Source organism: Megalops cyprinoides, chromosome 15, assembly GCF_013368585.1.
Source record: "Megalops cyprinoides isolate fMegCyp1 chromosome 15, fMegCyp1.pri, whole genome shotgun sequence".
NCBI classification, from domain to species: Eukaryota; Metazoa; Chordata; class Actinopteri; order Elopiformes; family Megalopidae; genus Megalops; species Megalops cyprinoides.
In genome coordinates, this window is record NC_050597.1 from 10,729,587 (window position 1) to 10,750,166 (window position 20,580).

General features: G+C 40.0%; 2 protein-coding genes across 2 annotated transcripts; both read right to left on the reverse strand.

The window, feature by feature from the left end:
- Nucleotides 1–374: 374 nt before the first annotated feature.
- On the reverse strand, nt 375–5,670 carry c1d (C1D nuclear receptor corepressor). The gene is made up of 5 exons (XM_036546733.1): nt 5,629–5,670; nt 4,828–4,971; nt 4,368–4,434; nt 4,218–4,273; nt 375–2,772 (listed from the first exon to the last, which is right to left on the reverse strand). Exons 2-5 carry the CDS (start codon nt 4,966–4,968, stop codon nt 2,593–2,595), a joined length of 444 nt encoding a protein of 147 aa, XP_036402626.1. The 5' UTR covers nt 4,969–4,971; nt 5,629–5,670; the 3' UTR covers nt 375–2,592.
- Nucleotides 5,671–15,457: 9,787 nt separating this feature from the next.
- Nucleotides 15,458–20,135, reverse strand: wdr92 (WD repeat domain 92). Its single transcript, XM_036547190.1, has 8 exons — nt 19,788–20,135; nt 19,197–19,297; nt 18,683–18,813; nt 18,457–18,558; nt 17,857–17,972; nt 17,233–17,367; nt 16,424–16,521; nt 15,458–16,037 (listed from the first exon to the last, which is right to left on the reverse strand). Exons 1-8 carry the CDS (start codon nt 19,971–19,973, stop codon nt 15,830–15,832), a joined length of 1,077 nt encoding a protein of 358 aa, XP_036403083.1. The 5' UTR covers nt 19,974–20,135; the 3' UTR covers nt 15,458–15,829.
- Nucleotides 20,136–20,580: the final 445 nt, after the last annotated feature.

Sequence of the window (20,580 nt, forward strand, 5' to 3'; positions counted from 1 at the left end):
TGAACACTGACTAGAAATCAAATTTTCCACAAAAAGGTACATATGGGATGAAGCCAACTATTCATGACTTTAACACAAACTATTTCTAAATTTAAGTATACTTACACATGAAGTACAACATAAATATTCAGTATTTTGAGACACGTTATGTGATGCCGTGAAATGACAGAACACTGCGAACAGCAAGATGCAAGATCCATAGTCTACAGACACGTCTTTATTAGTCTGCAAGACAAATGATACAGCACACACACTCCAAAGTTCTCTGAATGAAAATGGCTAACTAAAAGAAGAAATACAATACAACATGTTAAAACAAAAATGATTTCATTTACAGCTAAAACAATTTCTCTAGCCAATTTCTATGACCTTGTCCCATGGATCAAACACTTTCTAAATCCTACAGTAGATGTCAAAAATGTGTGATATTTTGTCCCCCTTTCAATCTCAGTATGTTGCCTATAGCATAATTATTTCTTATTCAGAAATCTGTGAAGCATATTCATGCATGCATTTAGAGGTGCATCTGAGCTAATAATGGTCGACAATATCAAGGCCTAGGATCAAATGCGCTGCACCTTATTATAGCAGCTTCCTCATGAAGCTACCATCTAATTACACCCTCCAGCACTGCAACAATACTCACGCTGTTCTGAAGCATTAATTAGTCCCACAACATTTTTTTCGTGCCCTGCACTCTCCAACACACACTTTCCCCATCTGCCTTGGACCGACACTTTTCAAACAAGTCTGCACACAGCTTCACTCTATTTGTTGTTTCAGTCCAAATTCCTTTTTTCCACGAGACACCAAAGTTTTGTATTCTAAAGTGTATCTTGAGTTGATGAGCTTTGACAGGGAACCCCTATCTGCTCCCTTCAAGCCTCTGGGCGACTCTGATGATGTCATGAGCTATTACGCTGACTTCCCCACTAGTAATGTTCCTAGCAAACGGCATAAACAAACACAACTGACTCAAGATGGGGAATGTTACTGTGTGTCACTTGACTGAAGTTTGTTTGCTCGACTTTGCCGTCATACAAAATTCCTGGTTTGTAACCTCATTAATCCTCAGTAAGCACATATGGCCTGGTTAGAAGTTCAAGGACTTCGAAGCACACACTTTTCCAATACGTTCTGAGAGGAGCCCTCACATGACAGGGTTCCTCCTCAGCTTGGTGCCAGAGAAAAGTGAGACAGGTCTTCTGAGCTGAATGGACTCCAAACTAAGATGGGGAAAGGACAGATACAAGAGGCTACTTCCATTCAGAGAATACATACCATGTGAAAAGATGCACATTCCCCAATCCACAAAATGTCCTGCCCACCCACCCCAAGTAATCTCTTCTGCATTGGTCTCATTGCAGCTTGGCTGGGAGTCTTCTTGATCATGTTATGCCCTCCAGCCACTGTGGAGACACTGAGTAATACAAAAAAACAAGCTCATAGAGACAGTTGCATTTCTTCGCTTCTTCATCAAACCACTTATGATCTACTGCATACAACAAAAAAGAAGAGAAATCAAGATTTGCTGCTTCTGTTTATACAGTGTCCTACATGTTTGTTCATATTTCTAATTACATTTTAATATTATACAACAGATAAATAACTTGGATGGATACTCTCCTGTTTTCTTGTGGGAGTCACTCTGGAAAATAAATGAATGCAATGTGATGCAATTAAATAAATGAATATTGGATTGGATATTGCAATTTTCCTGCTTACTGTTTTGAATGTACTACTACTTGATATCATCACCCAGAGAAAAGTTCCCAAACAACAACTTAAAATAATAAAAATTTCTTCCAGACATCATGGTCACATACATTTGCACCCCTGTAGTCAGGATTGCATAAATCCTCCACCTGCATGGACTGCACTTAAGACCATTTCATGAGCTTCTGGAACTTCTGAGCAAGGATATTTCACCACTCCTCCTGGCAGAATTACTCAAGATTCTTATAGAATCCAAAAGATCTGTGGGGTTTTGTTTCTGAACAGCCGTCTCAAGTTAGAATCACAAATGTTAGTCTGGACTGAGGTATGAAAACTGAAAAGGCCAGCTACAAACAATGATTTTGTGCTCAGATAACCATTTATTTGTAGATCTGGATAATTGCTTTGGACCATTTTCAGCCCGCTTCCAAAATGTAGACTTTCAATGTAGATGTTTTTGTTGGATTTTAATTAAAAGATCATTAAAAGATTTACAAAATGTGATATTCATGCATTCTGGTATAAAATGCATTATTTATGGACAATCTGAATTTGTTCTGTACAATATTAAAAGTAAAGTATAAGCATGACCCAGTATGTACAATTTCCTTTCATGTAATTATTTTTGTTCCCGCTTAATCTCATGTGTGAATAAATATAAAGGGCACTACATATATGTAAAAAAATGTTTGTACATCTCCAAACACAGTTACAAATATAATACTTCATCAATGGTAAATTACTTTCTTTATAAGCAAACAAAAAATGACTATCATCTCCTTGCTACACTGTCCTGTGTCAGCCTTCTTCCCTTGCTGCCTATTTCAGCCATGGTGTTCAGAACATCATTCTCATCCCTTGTGAATCCCCTTTGATTCAACTCTGCTTCCGCCGCTTAGACTGATGGGAGTCATCAGATGTAGCTTTTGACTTTTCGCCTTCTGCCTCCCACAGGGCATTTCTCACAAATCGAGATGCTGCTCCTCTGTCAAGACGTGCCGCCTTCTTTCTGTCCGTGATTTCTTTGACTTTGTTCATGTATGTTCTGATTCTTTCCTGCTCGGTGAGACAAATGAAACGTAACCCAAATTGTCCTTTGTTCATCAGAATACACAAAATTCCATTACCAATTTCAACTAAGATTTCCGGAATCATCCAAAGAGTGAAACACTGACAGCACCAAGACAATGTAGCGGTAACCCCAGTCAGCATACTTATTTTTCAGATTAAATGACTACTATCCAAACAGTCTAAAAACAGCAGGTGCACCTTTTCACTATAAACAGATATTAATCTGGAGTAACAGCAGATCCAAAAAATATAAATTAATAAAAGGAGAAGGACTGGGATTTAAATTACAAAAAGTGCTTTCATCATGTTTCAGGGGCCAAAAATGTTACTGTCTTTTTAAAATATAAATTCAAATGAAAGAAATTCATTGATGTAAGTGGACGAAAATCACTGCTCACATTTTTGGTTATCTTTTCATTGCCACTGAATAGTTTCAGAATCAAGACGCAATTAATTATTCACACAATGTCATTTCTCGTCCACAAAGATATACTTATATTTTGCAGCTGCCATAACACCATTATTACAGTGTACACCAAATTTACATATAGTTATGCTGTGAATGTAACAGTATAATTTGGTAATGCAAATCAATCCTTTTTCAAGTAAGTGTAGTCATTGCTAGAAAATCAGCAACAAAAAAGGCTAGCTTGGTTCCTTGCAACTGCTAGTTTCTCAGTTGAGCTAAAGCCGTTAAAACTCAAAGCTACCAATGCAAAGGAACCAAAACAGTACTCTTCTAATGAAAAATATTTGATACAGCACAATATACAGAAAATAAAACATGTAGCTGGCAAGAACTTTTTTGCTTGATTACAAGGCTGAGACTACTGAGTAGGTCAGCTGAAAAGTCTCTCATTTAGGTGTGTGAGTCAGAAGCACAGAAGGTATGTGGTCCAACTACAGTGTTCATGTACCATTGCCCACAGTACTACCAATGACAAACTCACAAGATTAAGCAGTTACAACGAGAACTTAACACATAACTTCCCATTAATGTCACACTTTTTTGGATGATATGTGTTCGGTTTTAAGGAGGAACGGAAGAAATATTTTTTTATTGTCAGGTTTTCTCCAATGGTGACAGATAATACTGTAAAGGCACACTGCAAGACATGCAAGTATTCAGAATTAAAGCATGATAAACCAATGCCAACTTTGTCCCCTAACAATGGTTTGAAGGGGATATGGAAAGACCATTAAGCAAGTATTCAATGTGAATTAAAGAGTGCAGTCATTATGTCATAACTGTTATAACCTAGTTTAATTAAAAAAAATTACCCTGCAGACAGGACACATTTGAATGAGAGGTCACCTTTGAATCAAACCCAATCACAAGTTCACAGATACTCTGCTTAATACATTAATCTAATATCATTGCCTTCCTACCACTGATGAGTTTTCTTTAAAATAAAAAATAAGGTCCTCACCAATTCTTGCTTAATGCCATGTTCTTTTGGATTTACTCCTTGTGTCACCAAATATGCTGCCAGTGTAAAAAAAAGAATATGTTAATCCTGAACAGAAAGAGAGAAGTAATGCAAATCTACCAAAAAAGAGATGCAGTGTAGCAGACTTACTCCAAAAAAGTGAATTCAGGGCATATGCAGACATCAGATCCAGTTTGGCTTGCTCGAGGGGATCCAGCTAATATAAAATCAATTAACTTTTAATTACACCTTACGTTTCCATTGTTAAAGACCTTATTAAAACTCCAGAACTTGACTATGAATGTAAAGTAAGGATTCGTTCCTGAATCCTTACTGTATAAGTTATATTCACAATGCATCATACATGCACGCAATTAGACTTCCTGCCCTGAGTAAACACGCTGAGGATACCATTACAAGTTAAACAGTGTGAGGCAAGTTATGTTCACAGAATAACACGCCAACATTATACACTAACACACAGGCAAAATATATTTCGTAGTTTAGTACCTTTTCACCTCACTGTGGCAGTGCATATAATGACAAGTATTCCAGCGTTTTTTTTTCCACAAACATTGTTATAAAGTCGACTTTCTCGTGGCAGACTTACTTTCTGGAGGAGCTCGTTTCTGGACACGGACATCAAAGTCTGCACCATTTTGTTGACTGAAGTTACGGAAGAGTCGAATCCTGTCAGATACTCATCAATCTCAGTCGGATAGTCTTCCACACTTCCATCTTCATCCGCCATTTTCTGCAGCCAGAGAGGCGAAAGGTGGTCACTGCACGATTAAATATCTAGACTAAATATTTCTTGTTCAGCCATTCCTGTTTCGCCGAAAGGAATGCACTCACATTTAAAACAACTGAATCAGAGACATTTTCTCCTGCTGGTCAACGTTCTAACCTTATCTAGACAAAGCTAAATTTACTAAAATCTTTACACCTAAATGCACTGTGTTTGCTAGTTAGGTCTAGCTAACTATATAGCTGGTTTCCCCGACCACTCAAACTAACTAGCAGTTCCAAAAGCGACATAATTCGAATGTTGTCTTCCGTAGAAGAACACCATGTTTGTTACATGTAAGGGTAGCTTTTTTGTTTTACAAAGTTCAAAAATATTTTTTTAAAATATATGGTGTACTTATGATTACGTAAAGAACTAGTTAGTCTAGCAACAGGACACAAGTCATGTTTGGTGGTTATCACTGTCTAGCTAGCTAGTTAGCTAGCTTACCAACAAGGTGGACCTAAGGCTGCTAGCTTGGTAATGTTATAATAGTTTTGCTTGATATTCAAGATATATTAATCATTCATAACATGGGACAACATATATGTTTCTTCTGAACACACAGTGGACATAAGATTATTAGTTAACGTAATCTAACTGTTTTGCTATATTATAAGTTACCTCTGCTCCCGTGTACACGTTTTTCTCAGCTGCTGCGAAAGACAGGAATGTACTTCCTGTGTTAAACTAAACGTACAGGAAATGAATGAGGTGGCTGGTAGTTCTGGGCAATGTAGTTTTTATTTCGAAAGGGGAACCTTTCATTGGCGTAAATCTGAATTCGTAAAATTATCCGTATATGAATAATACGTATATATATAACACGTTACTTGTGTTTTCATGATAAATCTTATGTTACTAAACGTTTTTAATAAGACTGCAGTACGGTAGTAACGAAGACGTTAGTAGACGGTAAATAATTGCAGTGTTCTTGTTGCTATGGTTATTGAGCCGCAGAATAATGAGACAAGGTCAGTTACCCATGGTAAATTGGAATCACTTTGGAAACAGTGTCGTTATAGTCTCCGTACCTGAACTAAATTTCAGTACGATGGACAACTGTGATTTAGAAACGCTCTCGACGTCTCTCGGGGAATTAAACCCTGCTTTCAAGCCGCATGTAACAAGTTATAAAGTTACTGCTCCGAGCAATATCACTGAACTGGCACTGATCTTGCAAACCAGCGATTGTGGGGCCACATATAAAATTGTGAGTATGAAGTCTTACGATTTGCTACCATATTAGCTACCTTTTGCGGTTGTTTGTTTGGCATACACCTGGCTTCACTGCATGTCATTATGATAATTTAGCTAACACCTCTGTATTTTGTCTTACAGCTTTTTGGCGATGGTTCAAAAGTTATTAAACTGAATGATGGGATAAATCCAGTTAATATAGAGGTGGTAGCTGAGGATGGTACATCGAAGAAGTACTGTATTGAAATTACAAAACTGTCAGCCAGCGCCGCGGAGCTTTCGGATCTGGAAATAGCGGGGAACGTGCAACTGCAGCCTGCATTCTCAGCAAACATTTATGAATACTCAGGTGAGTGTATTGTTTCACATTAAAAAAAAAACTTGTCAATAGATAATATATGCAATTATTCATGGTCAGTGTGAAGCTATGATGCCTGTAGAGTGAATATGCGCTTAATCACCTTATTCACGTATTTGTTAACTTAGGCACAGTTCATTTCTTGACATCCACGGTTAAAATCCTGCCAAAGCTGCAGGATGAAAACATGCGCGTTCTGGTGAACGGGGCAGAGACCACAGAGCCCGTCCTGTTAAATGCCGGTGATACACTGGTTGGAATCAAAGTTTCCTCGGCAGATGGCACCAAATCCCAAGTAAGAGATGACATGAGAGCATAACCCGAAATATATATTAGTGTCTCTTTAAGTTATACTGTGGCCTTATTCGTGCCTCATCATTTTCATAATGTAAACTTCATATGTGGCCAGCCAGTAGGTTTAGTTATTTTTGTTAAATGATAGTGTTAATCCATGGTATAGGTTTATTACATACTAATTGTTTGCAGGATATGACAAGCACAAAGTAGTCAAATGAAAAATGACTGTGTCCAGTACTACAGACGAGGCTTGGCGCCGGTAGAAAATACAGAGGGGTGCAGTTGCAATCCACGGGGGTGCACAAAAAGTCATAAATACTATGTGGACATCACACATTAAAAGATTTGGCATGTCTTTAAATAGTCTTTCTTGAATATTTTGGAAATCCCCATCTCTTTCAGGTGTACACTTTATGTATCACCCGAGAGCAGATTCCCCTGGCGGTTTCTTTCAACGATGTGAGAGACCAAATGAAGTATGAATGTCCTGTCTCTCTAACAGCTTTTTACAGACCCGTCTCTATTAACTCAAGGTGCGTAGCCGTTTGTCACCGTCCCACTAACCGTTCACATCGGTATATGTAAATATTGGTAGTTTGAGGCAATTGATGGGAAATGCAGTTTTCTTTCTGCAGTGACACTCAGCACACCTACTCAGCCCCTTGCATTGATGTGCTCACCCGGAGGTCAAAGGTCAATCCTTTGGATGAGCGTCCCTTAGGGGAGAGCTGGAAGGTGTCAGAACTCAACCTAGACAAGGAGATGTCTGCCACTCCTGTGAAGTGTTTCTTCACTTACCGTGGTATGGACACACTGGCTGTACACTGGTAGCACCAAGGCAAGAGGGCAAGAGGGAGGGTGTGTCACGTCAACCACCTTCAAGTTGTATTTGTCATTGTTGGGACTTAGGTATTTAGCCACTTATTACCATGGGAGTAATAATATGGTTTCCATGCCTTTCAAGGGTGCGAGAGTGTGATGAAGTTATCAGAGGTCGGGTCACACGCAAAGGACTGTCCACATAAACCATCTACAGAGCTGGACACAAAGGTCAGCATGAAATATGCAAAGCCTGCCTGGTGCCAAAATCAAAGCTATTGATTTGGGTTTCATTGTCATCATTTATACATGAGAGTGTGTTTCAGTGCCACATATGCTATAGATTGCATTCCTTATCGGAAAATAGACATCAAAGTGGATCCAATTTAGAACTGGGATTGATCTTTTTTAGTTGTTGTTGCAGGATGTTACTGAAACCGAGTGGTACAAAAGACACTTTGCATCTTCGAGTCACCTAGAAATTGAGACAAAGCACACATTGGAGGTAACCACAGTACTTTAGTCTTACTATAGTAGCCATATTCAGTTCTGTGAATTTATTTATTAATTATTGTTATTACTGTAATAATACTACCATTTGTTCACATGTACACCCTTGTCTTTAAACATTTTTTAGAACTTAGTAAATTACTCAGATCAGCTCTAAATTGCAATAATCTATGTTACCTTGTTTCTCCTAAGATGCGGAGCTGGGAGAAACAACTATGGAAGGCGATTGGAGAGGGCAGTGTTTCTCAACTCTGCACCTATGCTAGCGAGCAACTCAGATTATACAGAGAAAGGCTTCCCAAACCAGGTATGTGAGACATTATAAAACAACAGTGATGTCAAACCCGGGAGAGTGCTGTGCTTTTAACCCATTAGTAACCAGAAATATAGACAAAATGGCTACCTACAATTTTATGTCATCTATGCACTCAAACTACCAGAATTTTTTGGGGTCTGTGCCAGTTCATCTGTGATTCTGAGATGTAACATCCTCAAGTCCAGTCAATGGACTGAGTTGCATACAGTCTTTGTAAATGGGATCAATTACCTCGCTTCACTAATACTGGGAAACTCCCAACTCTGCTAGAAAGCAGGTTTCCTGAGGTTTGCTTCCTACAGTGTGGCTAAGCATATCGAAAAGCATAAGCAAGGGAAATATTCATGCTTCATCTCCTCTGCTATAAATTGAAGAGGTGAGGAGTAAGTTGTGCTGAACAGAATACATTTGTGCTTTTTATAAATGGCAAATGTGAAGAGATCAATACAAATTCCAGTGGTTTGTGTTTTGAAAACTGCTCTCTGACTCGCAGCGCCCACATGTTTTTTGTGTTTTCTAAAAAAGCAAAATGAGGTGAATTCCTCCCACATGCAGGAACATTGCTCTGAGATGAGTCTACTGAAAATAAGGACACGTTGCTATGGATCCTGCTGCTGTTTGTGAAACTATTGAATTTTCTCTGAGAACAGAGGTCTTAAGGTGTTAAGCAAGCTGTCATAAGTCTGTCATAAGTCGTTTTTGTTCACGACTAAACAAAATCCTGTGCCCCTTTTTAACAAGCTGTCATGAAAAAGTCTAATTACATTATTTGGCAGATAATGGTTTTTTTTATACAGCCAATATACACTTTCTAAATAATGTATACAAAAATATGTAAGAAATACTAAATAAGTGGCAAGGATTTCATCATTGAAGAATACCTTCTTACAGCAGGTTGTCCGTGTGTGAATCTAGGTGACACAATACAATACGAGCATGGACGCTCACCACTGGACTGTTTGGAGCAGGCCACTGTCCACTATGCCTCTGCCATCAAACTCAACCCCAGAGACCCTCTGCTGCACTTCCTGCTAGGCCAGGCCCTGGAGGAGCAGTACTATGCATCAGAGATGTATGGTCTTAAGAAAAAGGTACAGTTGATTTAAAAGAAGGCTTTTATTCTGCTTTCTGCTTCTGCTGAAGAGGATTTTAATTGGTCACACTGGTTCTGACGTTCAAGTCCTTTGTTTGGAGGTTATCAGTGATAACGTTAGGATTAGTGAAATATCTTGTGAAATGTATGCATTAGAATAGCGTTTAATGTGCATTAGATCAGAGAGTAAGAGCAGTAGCATGATCCTTGGTGTGGTAACTGTGGCTTTTCTCTTCCCCAGACTGAGGAGGACACACAGGAGCTGGGCACTGCTAAGACTGCGGGAAGGGAGGAGGAGATCCTCGCCATCTGCAAGCTCCATGGCTTCTCTGGCACACCAACTCTGGAGAACCAGCTGAAGGCCCTGGATATGGAGTTCCACCAACTGAAGGAGCAAGGGCAGTCCGTCAAGGCCGACTACATCCAGACCCTTTTTATCTGGTTATCAAAGAGAGCGGGAAAGGTAACTCCTGCCAACAACACCCGCACATTGGGGGAAGTCCTTATAGTTTTGTTGACGCTAACATTTAGCTAATCTACTTTTGTCCTTTAGTTCCTCTCACCGAACCTGAATTGTTGAACCCCTGCCTCATTTTAGTATGACAAAGCAAATTATGTGATTGATCCTCTCATCCTCATGAATCATCTGTTTCAGGCCTGAAACCTCTCGTTACTTTTCTCTGAACTTTCAAAAGCGCTAATCTTTTATTTAATAGGGTTACAAAAACCTGGCCCAATATTCTATATATAGGATGAGGCATTGCATAGCTTGTGTACTCTTTTGTATACTCAAGGGAGATATAACTGAGTAATTTAAAAGCCTTTATAAAATAGTTAGGCAAAAAAATAGGTATTAAAGCATAGTAGTGTTCACAGTAGAAGGAAACTCTCAGAGTGTTTAAGACTAGGCTTGACACAGTGATGGGTACTCTCTAGACTACAGTCTAAATGATTAGCCCAGATGGGCTATATGGATTGTTCTCTTCATTTTTTTTCCCCTATGTTCTGTCTTTTTGACACTTATGAGCACAAATGAGCAGCATCAGTCATTATTTTTAATCAGTAATTATTAGAATCTTAATTCCCACCTAATAATTGGGAAAATGACTGGTAAATATAACTCAGTGAAGATGTAAGATCTTACGACAATGGTGTGGCACTGCTTCAGGATGGGAGAGTTTGTGTACCAGACGAGGAGAGCTTGCTGCACAGAGCCCTGATGAAGTACCTGGACGCCTGGTCTCTGCGGCCTGACAGCTGGGAGCACAGCCTGCACGTGGGGAGGCTGTTGCTGCTACAGGGGAGGAGCAGGGAGGCACTGCAGCATCTGCGGACTGCGCTGGCTCTACGGCCCTCCCACCCTGCCCTCAGGTAACGCAGGGGGCCGCTCTGCTGCTGACTGCCTCCTGCTGGCTGCTGCATGTACTGCTCTTTTTTCTGGGCGGAACGAGGGGGTGTGGATGTCTGACAGCAATCCGTACCGTGCACCTTTCTATCACTTGATCTTTCGAGGCAAAGTGCGTGACTCTTCTGTTCAAGCGCGGCAGTAGTTTCTTAGGTTTCGGTCTGCTTCAGTAATTATTAATTAATTGAAGACCCTATTTAGATGAGAAGTCTAATCACTGTGTTTTTTCAAGGGCTAGAATGTGATACCCATGAACTGCTCAGGAACATGTATGACTAGTCCTTCTCTGGTCTTGTTGTCAGTCTTAGTCTAAGATACAGTGTGTGTGCTATGCCCTTGTAGGTTTTACACAGGCTTGGCCATGCTGCAGCAGGAGGGAGGCTTAGGCACCATGGAAGAGGAGGCAGTAGTCTTTCTCCAGCAAGGCCTGGAGCATGTCATCACTAACTGCTTCAGCCCAGAGAATCAGGACAGGTGTGTGTGTGTGCGTGTGTGCATACCAGTGTATGTGTATGTGTACACATCCTCAGCCCAGAGAATCAGGACAGGTGTGTGTATGTGTATGTGTATGCGTCCCTCTTTACATGTGATCCTCTGTGCAGGGGAGACAATCGAAACATGACAGACCCTCTGTCCACTGTAAACACTCAGTTCCTACGAGGCTGCCTCAGTCTAGGAGATCTACTGCAAAGGACCAAAACAACTGAGAGATCTATGAGCGCGGAGCAGGTCTATCACATGTAAGTCTCTCACAAACTGAGGACCATACATTCACACTGTACTCATTTGTACACACTGTAACATTTTAAAGTAACATATATACTGTAACATGGTGATGATCAAAGTTAATTTGCAGGTAGTTAATTCTAATTCCATTCTAACGTATTGAGGAAAGAGATATAACAAGTGAAGAATGACTGAATGTGTGATGACCTAATGCTATGACCTAATTCAGGTCTCTCTTTCATGTAGTGTGCCTCTGTCCGTTTGTCTGTCTGTCTTTGCTCTGTCTCCTTCCCCAGTGTGGTGGTCCTGGCAGTGCAGGGTGTGTGTAGATGTGTGTGTCGGGGGCAGGTGGCACAGCAGTTGGAGTGGGTGCTGCTAGATGCCCATTTCGCCCTGCTCCAGATTCTCATCCACCAAGAAACCACAATGAAACAGCCCTGGATTGCAAAAAGGTGCCAGGCCCTGACTGCCCTCATTAGACTCACCACCATCTCCCCCTGCAGGGAACTCCTGGACCTGCAAGAGAAGGTGAATTTACCGACCCGTCTGGTTGAGATGGCATTGGAACATTAAGTCTTCATAGAGACACTTGAAGTCACTGTTTCCAACAGCAGCTTTCATATAATTTAATATGAAGTAATCTCATAAAATAATATGTTTAGAAACTTTTATTTTGTCCCAGACATTGTTCTTTACAATTAACGGTACCTGCAAAACTAAGAATAGGTACCTCTTCTTGAAAGCACTGAGCAAATGACCATAGCAGTGATGGAGTGTCAGCATGTTTTTTTGTGTCAATATCAAAGCTACACTATACACTGTATTACAAAGTAAGCCTAAATTTGATGTTAAATGTGCATGTCCCCCTTGACAAGGTGTGCCAGGTTGGCGTGGTGACCACACCACGCTGCAGTCAGGCCCTCTACCTGCTGGGCATTGCTCAGCTTGCCCAGTACGACAACGACCCACAATCTGAGAGAGGCCAGACCGCGCTTGCTGACTGTCGCCTCAGCTTCCAAGCAAGCATTGAGCTAGAGGGGACGCCCAAGTTCGGAGCGGCCCCCGACCAGCTGGGAAGTAAGCATGCTGCAAGGGACCCTCCTTTTATGTCAGTGCAGTAGATACCACTTCAGTCTTCATTGTGCTAACCTGGAATCTTGGACAGTTTACTTACTTAGACAGTTTACAATTTCACTTAGATATTGAAATTGTACTATACATCACATTATGCCTATGTTAAATTAAATATTTTAAATACTTGTTTTTACTTCACTCAGGTCAGAGGTGGTGGCAGGACCAGCAGCTGGTAGTGAAGAAGATGGAGACAGCTGTTCAGCTTTCAGCCAGTCCAGCAGGAAAGACAGAGCATACAGGAGTAGTGGCTGCAGGGAGAGGAGTAGCCCGAGGGAGGGGTACCCCAGTCAGAGTGGGTGCCACAGCAGCAGCAAAGGCCTCTGGTCCTGGTCGAGCATGCAAGACCTCCCTGACATCCAAACCCACCCCTTGTGTGGCAAGGTGCCATGCAGACGCGGACGTGTTGCACTCTATTATTAATTCATAAAAACATTTGCAAAAAAATACTGATACTTAATCAAGAAAACACAGAAGAGCTCTAGTGAAGTACACAATATGTACACGAGTACAAATACATATATATGTGTATTTGTACTTTGATTTCTTAATGTTTTATACCTTCACCCTACAATGACACTTTCTGTTTCTCCAGCAGAGGGCGGACTGGAGCAGCATCTACAGCCAAGACAGAAGTGACAGCCAAGAGTCCTGTCAAATCTAGCACAAAAACTCAGCTCACTCCTTCCAAAACCAAACCAAACAGCTGCCCACCTCAGACAAAAACGATGGATACAGAAGGTTGGTGACTGTAACTATATGCCTCAGATTCTACAACTCCCTTTCTGAACTGCTTAACAAATAGGTGTTTGAAATTATGACACTTCCTCATGTTATTGTTTGCCATGGTCAAGTAGTGAAGAGCTGCAGTTTTATTCACATACTGGTTTTCTTAACTAAGGCCTTTCTAGACCAGATTTATGCTCAAGTGTATGTAATCTAAATTACAAAGGCCTGTGAACTCAATTTAATGTGTCATGCTTGTGTTAGCCCTCACTGTTGAGAGGCCAGTAATGGAGAATGAAAGTGAATTCCCCACTTCTATCAACTGCCGGTCTCACTCCCCACGTCTGGGTCTGGCCCGGGCCCTCTCTCGCTCAACTGAGACCCAGGAACAGGCATGCAAACTCTATCAAGAGGTCATCGCCATGGCACCAGAGGTCAGCATCATAAGCATTGTGGTTTTCATGCTTTATTTTCTAATGTACTTCAAAGACCCTACTCTTGCTTTGTTTGGCCAAAGACTATATTATTGCTCTTCATATATATTAGACAGGACCATTCAGCACAGTAGGCTTATGTTCCAGGTTCACGATGCCTACATTGAGCTGGCTGAGCTTCTGGTACATTCGGATCCCCTGGCTGCTGTGGACGTTTACTGCAGGTTCCCTCTCAAACCCGACAGTCAGCAGAGCTTTGACGATGCCTTCATCACGGGCGAGATTGTCCACATTCTCATGAAGCATGAGCTGTATGACCACCCACAGCTGGGCCCTAGTCTCATTGCATATGGGAAAGTCATGGGCCTCGGTAAGTTAATGGATGAACTTGGAGAAAGCCATTAGTAACACAGAGACAGTGGATCTCACAAAACTGCTGAGATGATGAAACATACCTAAGCTCATTCTGTTTTATAAGATTTGTGGTTACTCAGGTTACTTTTTATATTTTTTAGAGTCAAGGTTTCAATCTCTAAGAAATACTTTAGTGGCATGGCTGAATGTATCCTGCAGATCTAACAAATATTATGCTTTTTTGCAGGATGTTTGGAAAAATATATTGATGTTCTTGATGGAAAATTTAAAACAAACCTCCTGAAGACTGTGTATGCTGGTATCCATGACAAATCTGTGGAAGATGAAGACCTTCAGGATTTTTTCAAATTCAAGTGTTGGATATAAAGAAATCATGTTTTCACAGTGACAGTTAATGTGCTGTTTTATAATCATATTGAAGCATCATTCAACATGTCTATTAATGGATGTGTTGTTCTTCACTGTCACTGAAACTAAGAATTCCCACAAATGAGCTCTTTAGATGAGTCAATTTGAAAATTGAGAGAATTCAGTATAGCATCACATCCTAGCACACCTCAGTGCATGCTGGAAAATGGGAGAGGAAGAGGAGCTGTGTTGAAGGGATCATTATTTTCTGATGGATATCTTATGGAATAAAATCTCTGTAAAAATCTAAATGGCTAACCGCCACCTGAAAATGCTTTTCGAGCTACTATCAAATATTCATTAACTTGTATTACACTGGAGTGGAAGTGTACAAACAATGAGAAATGGAAGGCAGTGTTCTCTGCCTCAGTGTGCTTATGTGAACTTCCTTTGGATACCCAATAAATTGTAGGTTAGAAACAACCTAAATATGTTTGTTCAGTGGTTTAATATTGCTTAAAGTTTTAAGCATGGTGAAAAGTTAATAAGACTGATGAAATTCAAATAAACCTTTTTGTTGCAGTACCTTCTTGAGGAATATAAAATATAACTTCTGAGAGATTCATGTTTTGAACATATCATTAGTTAATTACTTAACTTGCATTTTGTGTCTTCTTAATTTTTCTTGTCACTTCAGTTTTTTTTTTTTGGGGTTCATTTTGTAAAATACTTGAGTTGTGTTACATGCCACATTTGGAACACGGTACTTTTCATATCACGTTGTGTATTTAAGGGAAATTCTGATGAACAAATTTAGAACAGCAACATCAATTAAGAACAAGGGCTGTGAGTGAAATTACAATCACATAACAGCATCGCAGAAACTCACGCTCATCTACTCACTCAACTCTGATCAAGTCACATATTAAGGTCTTATCTATAAAAAGACATTGTATTAATTTTTAGAACATTAACACTGTGTGGACAGCAATGAGTTGACGTGCAGTGCTGGCCTGCGTAGCTCTTTAGCTCAGAGTGCCAGCCTGGGCTGAGGGGGGGGGCTGGAGAGGGGTGTGGCAGGCTCAGCTTACACCCGGTTGAGTTTGGTCACGATAAGGACTCTGACAGTCTGGTCGAAGGCAGAGCAGACGCAGAGACCCTGCTTGTCGGGACTCCAGTCCAGACTGGCGATGGGTTGCGTGGACAGAGTCACGTTTTGCAGGAGGTTCACCATTCCAGCCACACCCATATCAATGTTGTCAGTGTCCTTCTTGCTCCTCTGAGCTGGGTACTCGCTGAGAGAGAACCGAGAAAGTGTTCGGTCATCACAAGGTTTACTGCAATTCCACGTTCTTACTTCCCTTATTCTTAAATGTTCCATCAAGCTTCTTTGTCACATGTTGCCAAAATCTTTTTAAAGTTTTTAAACCTTTCACACACAATCCAATATCCTTGTGACTCAAGTAAATGTAATTCATGCTATACGCACTCTACGTCTTACACCATATGCCCTGGTAAATGACATGCCGATACTAACCCTGACCACTGCTGCTTCTGCTAATGATGACAATTATCATCATTATTATTACTTCTATTAACGATAATTCGACTTAATAATGAGCATGACTCATGACAGTGCTGTTGTATCCTCTTTGCTTACATGGCTCTTTTCTATACTTACTATTTCCACAAATGAAGGTTGCCTGCTCCTCCAGCGGTCATGAAGACATCTCTGTTCTGTGGCAAATGTCTCACTTGCCAAATTGTAGATTTATGGGCCTGAAATGGAAAATGCAGTACGTAAGGCACACAGGACCACACTTCTGGTATGTATGCTTTGTTACCGCATCTCACAAAAAAATCAACTCCGCATCACATGAAAATCTGTTGTCTTACATGGCAAATGCATTAATAATACAGTACAGTACACTTTATATAAATATGAACAATGACAGATGTTTAAAATGCTATCCAATTACAGACATTGGATTTTTCAACTGTGATAAATTTCTTTTCACTTCAACCTCAGCTGCATATTTACTCCTAAATTGGAAGGCACATGCCAATTTATGAGGAACAATGTGCCCTTGGTACAGAATGTATTTGATCAGGCTACCAACTGCATTGCAAATATTAAAAAAGCATACATTTGTACACGCTAACTGTTGACCATTCTGTGAACTGCACAAATTTATCAAGAAGCATGTTTCTGAACTGTCCAAGTCTACACAGGGCCACCTGAATATTTGTTTAACACTAGTGAGGTGCCTTTCCACAGAGGAAGAGCGAAAACTCAAATTCTCACCCCACTGGCTAAATGTCATCTTTGGCCAATGTCCACAGGTTCAACAGCAAGAAAAGAAAACATGGCTGCAAATGGTTCCAGCTGTGAAAACTCTATGAAGAGAGCACTTTCTACATGTTCAAAACAGGTCAAATATAGCCTCTGACACGTTTTCCATCTGTGCAAATCTCTTTTTACTCAATTACCTTTTCGGAAACCGAGGCAAAACCTTTGGTGGGGTGCTGTGTCCTCATGTCGAAAACATGGAATTTCCCCTCCAATGATGTTGCCACGAGTTTGTTCATGTTGATATCTTTTCTGTCAAATTCAACACAGCACACCTGCCAGTTACAAAGAAAAAAGTAACAATTAGGCTTCATCTCACAGACTGTCTCACTCCATATTTGTCATACAACCATGACCTAAAAAAATAACCCCTGTCATGAAAAACATCTCCCAAGGCAATTTGGTTCCATGACTCAGAATGTGTCGAAAGAGGGGTTAGCCTTTGAGACCAATGGGATAAAATAATCTGAAAGCTGTACTACTATTTGAAAAGCCAGAGTAATGCTACATGCCATAAATACTCAAGACAATATCCCTCTTCATGTGTCCAGTTATTCAAGATTTAACAAACACAACATGTGTAAACACATACCACCATTCAGCATGACGCTACTTGGCCTTAAATTTGCTGATATCATTTAAGCAAAAACTTCCAAAGTAATCTACCAATTGAAGACTAGTATTGCTCATAGCATTTCATGCTATGTTCAATTATGTTCAACTATAACATGTTTTTATTGGGTTTATCTGTAGTGCGACTCTACCCCATTTTTGATGTTCTTTTCCCACCGAAGTGACATGTTTCTGAGATCAAAGAGTTTGATGTCCCCATTGTCGTATCCAGCACAGACACAGCGATCTTGGTCATTAAATGCGTGACCTTGACAAACAAAACAAAAAAACAGTGCAATTCAGAACAGAAAATGCACAGTCTGAGCAAAGCAAAAGTGAATGAGATTTATATATTCATGGTAATTGTGTTTATGAGGCAATTCATATATAAGAACACTCCACGCTAATAACACAACACAATAATCAATCATGACATTACTTACATGAAAATTTTTAATATATAGCTTAACTATTTTTGTAAAATATTATCTGAATTCAATCATATAACATAAAAAACATTTGAAGCATAAATAGCATCATAAAAATGAGTGAAACAATGGCAAAAAAAATTCCTACAATATTACATTAAATGTATTTGTTTAACAAACATGCTTATCCAGAACAGCTTAGCCTATATACCATATTAACATATCATCCATTTATATGCTTGAGTATTTTACTGCAGCAATAATGGATAAGTACCTTGCTTGCCTTGATATATAAAGTTAAAAAATACAACTTTCTTCCCTCACCAAATGCGACTGTCCAGCAGTCTCTTTTGGTCTCTCCCTCAACTGGTTCCATATTTGCCACAGGTGTGTCCTTCTGCCTGGGGTCCCAAACCTTTACTGTCCCTGAAAAAACAGAAGACATTCTGTCATATAACAGTTACATTGCAGCATGCATGATTAAATATTGTGGAACTATCCAACTACAGAAGAACAAAAACATCCTTTAGAGAGAAAAATATATATATACCATCTCTGCTTCCAGTCACAATTTCAGGGGCACCATCCCCTATCCCCAAGCCTCCCACACCATCAATACTGTTCACAATCTCCTTATGTGCCTTCACAGAATATACCGGAACATCTGGTACCTCAAGATTCCTGCAGAGACATAAAGGTCACCCTAAACAAAAATGAACTTCCCTGGATCTGAACACTAATTGTATTTTCGAAGTTGTTTCTTATAGTCCACCAAAACCATGTGTGTTTTAACGTACCCCGCTACAAAACTTGCAGTTTTCTTACATGCTAGTTGAGAAGGTTGATGTCATGGTAAATAAATTGAAATTTTAATTCAGGAAAAAAACTTAAGGATACAGACTTGGGTTTTTGAATCACAATGAAAATATAACTAAATTAACCTGCATAAACTCATGTTTAAAGGATAAATGTCAGTACATGGATATGTACTTGATATGTAACTTCATAGGCTGTAGGTTAGTAAAACGATGCACAAAGTAAAATGACAAAATGATATACCGCACCAAACATTGAGGTTTCCGTCAAAGTCTCCAGTTGCTATATGCCTTTGTTGCAAAGACGTGGCACCAAATGTCCCGCACTTTATGGGCTTCGCTTTTTCAATCTGTAGGGGAACCGACATTATGGTTAGAACGGCATTCGAAACATGTTGGCTATCTAGATAGTAATCTGTTTACTGACAGATAGGCTGTTAGCCAAGAGCACATAAAAGATGACATAAAATTACAGAAGTTCCATGCAGGAAAACCGATGGCCAGAGCCACATACCAGCCAGAAAGCTGTCTACTGAGAGACATACTGTATAATAGCTAAGAGCGTATAACATAAAACTACAAAAGGCACATGAGAAAGCAAAATACAATTAGTTAGCTAGACTAGTTAGTTTCCAGCGGTACATTTGCCAAAGTCTACAAACGATGGCTATTTGGGGTTTGAAAAGGGGGTGCTCTGGCCTATGATGCGAGGAAACATGCAAGTTATCGCCATGGCAACCTAGCTAAGAGTTTTCTAGAAATGCACAACGAGCTAGTTAGCCATTTAGCTAGGGACATAAAACAATCGCCTCTTTTGTGAAGTTGAATGGTATTAGCTACCTCTTTCACCAGCTGAACTTCTCCGTGCTGAACCTCATAAATCTGCATCACTCCGGTTCCTCTGGCGAAGTTGCCCATACAAACAAACTTTGCGCTACACGGAATCCATTTGCTGTCAAATACTGTGTAATTCAAACTTTTCTGGATATGAGATATGATTTGTGGCTTTTCAAAGGGAGTTGTCATGGTTCGGCAGATGCAAAACAATAAATGTATATGAAACACAAACTGTTAAGCAAACAGAACGTTCTGTATAATATGTAAAGTTCAACGGACTAGCTTCAGCAACTGCAGCAGCGGTACATTAACACCACCTGCGAACGGCAAGTTCCGTCATATGCCTACATTCACAACACACTTGTAGGACCCCGGACGCTTCATAGGAAACCAATTATCTGCCTTATTAACGTGCTCACTTATATCATTCATTTTAGGGATACATAAGTAAATGTGAATTTTTATGTCAAACAATTTAGTATACGTACTATTTTTGTAAGGAAAAACTGATATCTAAATAATAGTCGTTTTTTTTTCCAAAGTTCTTGCATTTCATATAGCAAAGCCAACTAAAAGGGGGCCTGAGTGACATGAAAAGCAGAGATACTTTATAGTAGTAAGATCTTTTGCACAGCAACGTCCGTAACCGGAACTTGCTTTAAATGACACACCTGGCGGTGAGAGGTTAGCAACAAAAACCGGAACTCCTTATCTGAGGCCTGCGGGAAGAAAGATCAGACAATCTCCATGATGATTTTCAATCTCTGACACCAGTCTCTGGTTGGCCCATATCAAG

Bases quoted from the DNA above. Each gene is read 5' to 3' on its own strand.
- c1d (XM_036546733.1), bottom strand. From the start codon at position 4,968: ATGGCGGATGAAGATGGAAGTGTGGAAGACTATCCGACTGAGATTGAT. The intron at 4,435-4,827 runs GTAAGTCTGCCA...ATTTTATATTAG, and splicing joins GAAACGAGCTCCTCCAGAAA to CTGGATCCCCTCGAGCAAGC. The intron at 4,274-4,367 runs GTAAGTCTGCTA...TTACACTGGCAG, and splicing joins CCTGAATTCACTTTTTTGGA to CATATTTGGTGACACAAGGA.
- wdr92 (XM_036547190.1), bottom strand. From the start codon at position 19,973: ATGACAACTCCCTTTGAAAAGCCACAAATCATATCTCATATCCAGAAA. The intron at 18,559-18,682 runs GTATATATATAT...CTGTTTTTTCAG, and splicing joins TGTGACTGGAAGCAGAGATG to GGACAGTAAAGGTTTGGGAC. The intron at 17,973-18,456 runs GTGAGGGAAGAA...TTGTTTGTCAAG, and splicing joins CTGCTGGACAGTCGCATTTG to GTCACGCATTTAATGACCAA.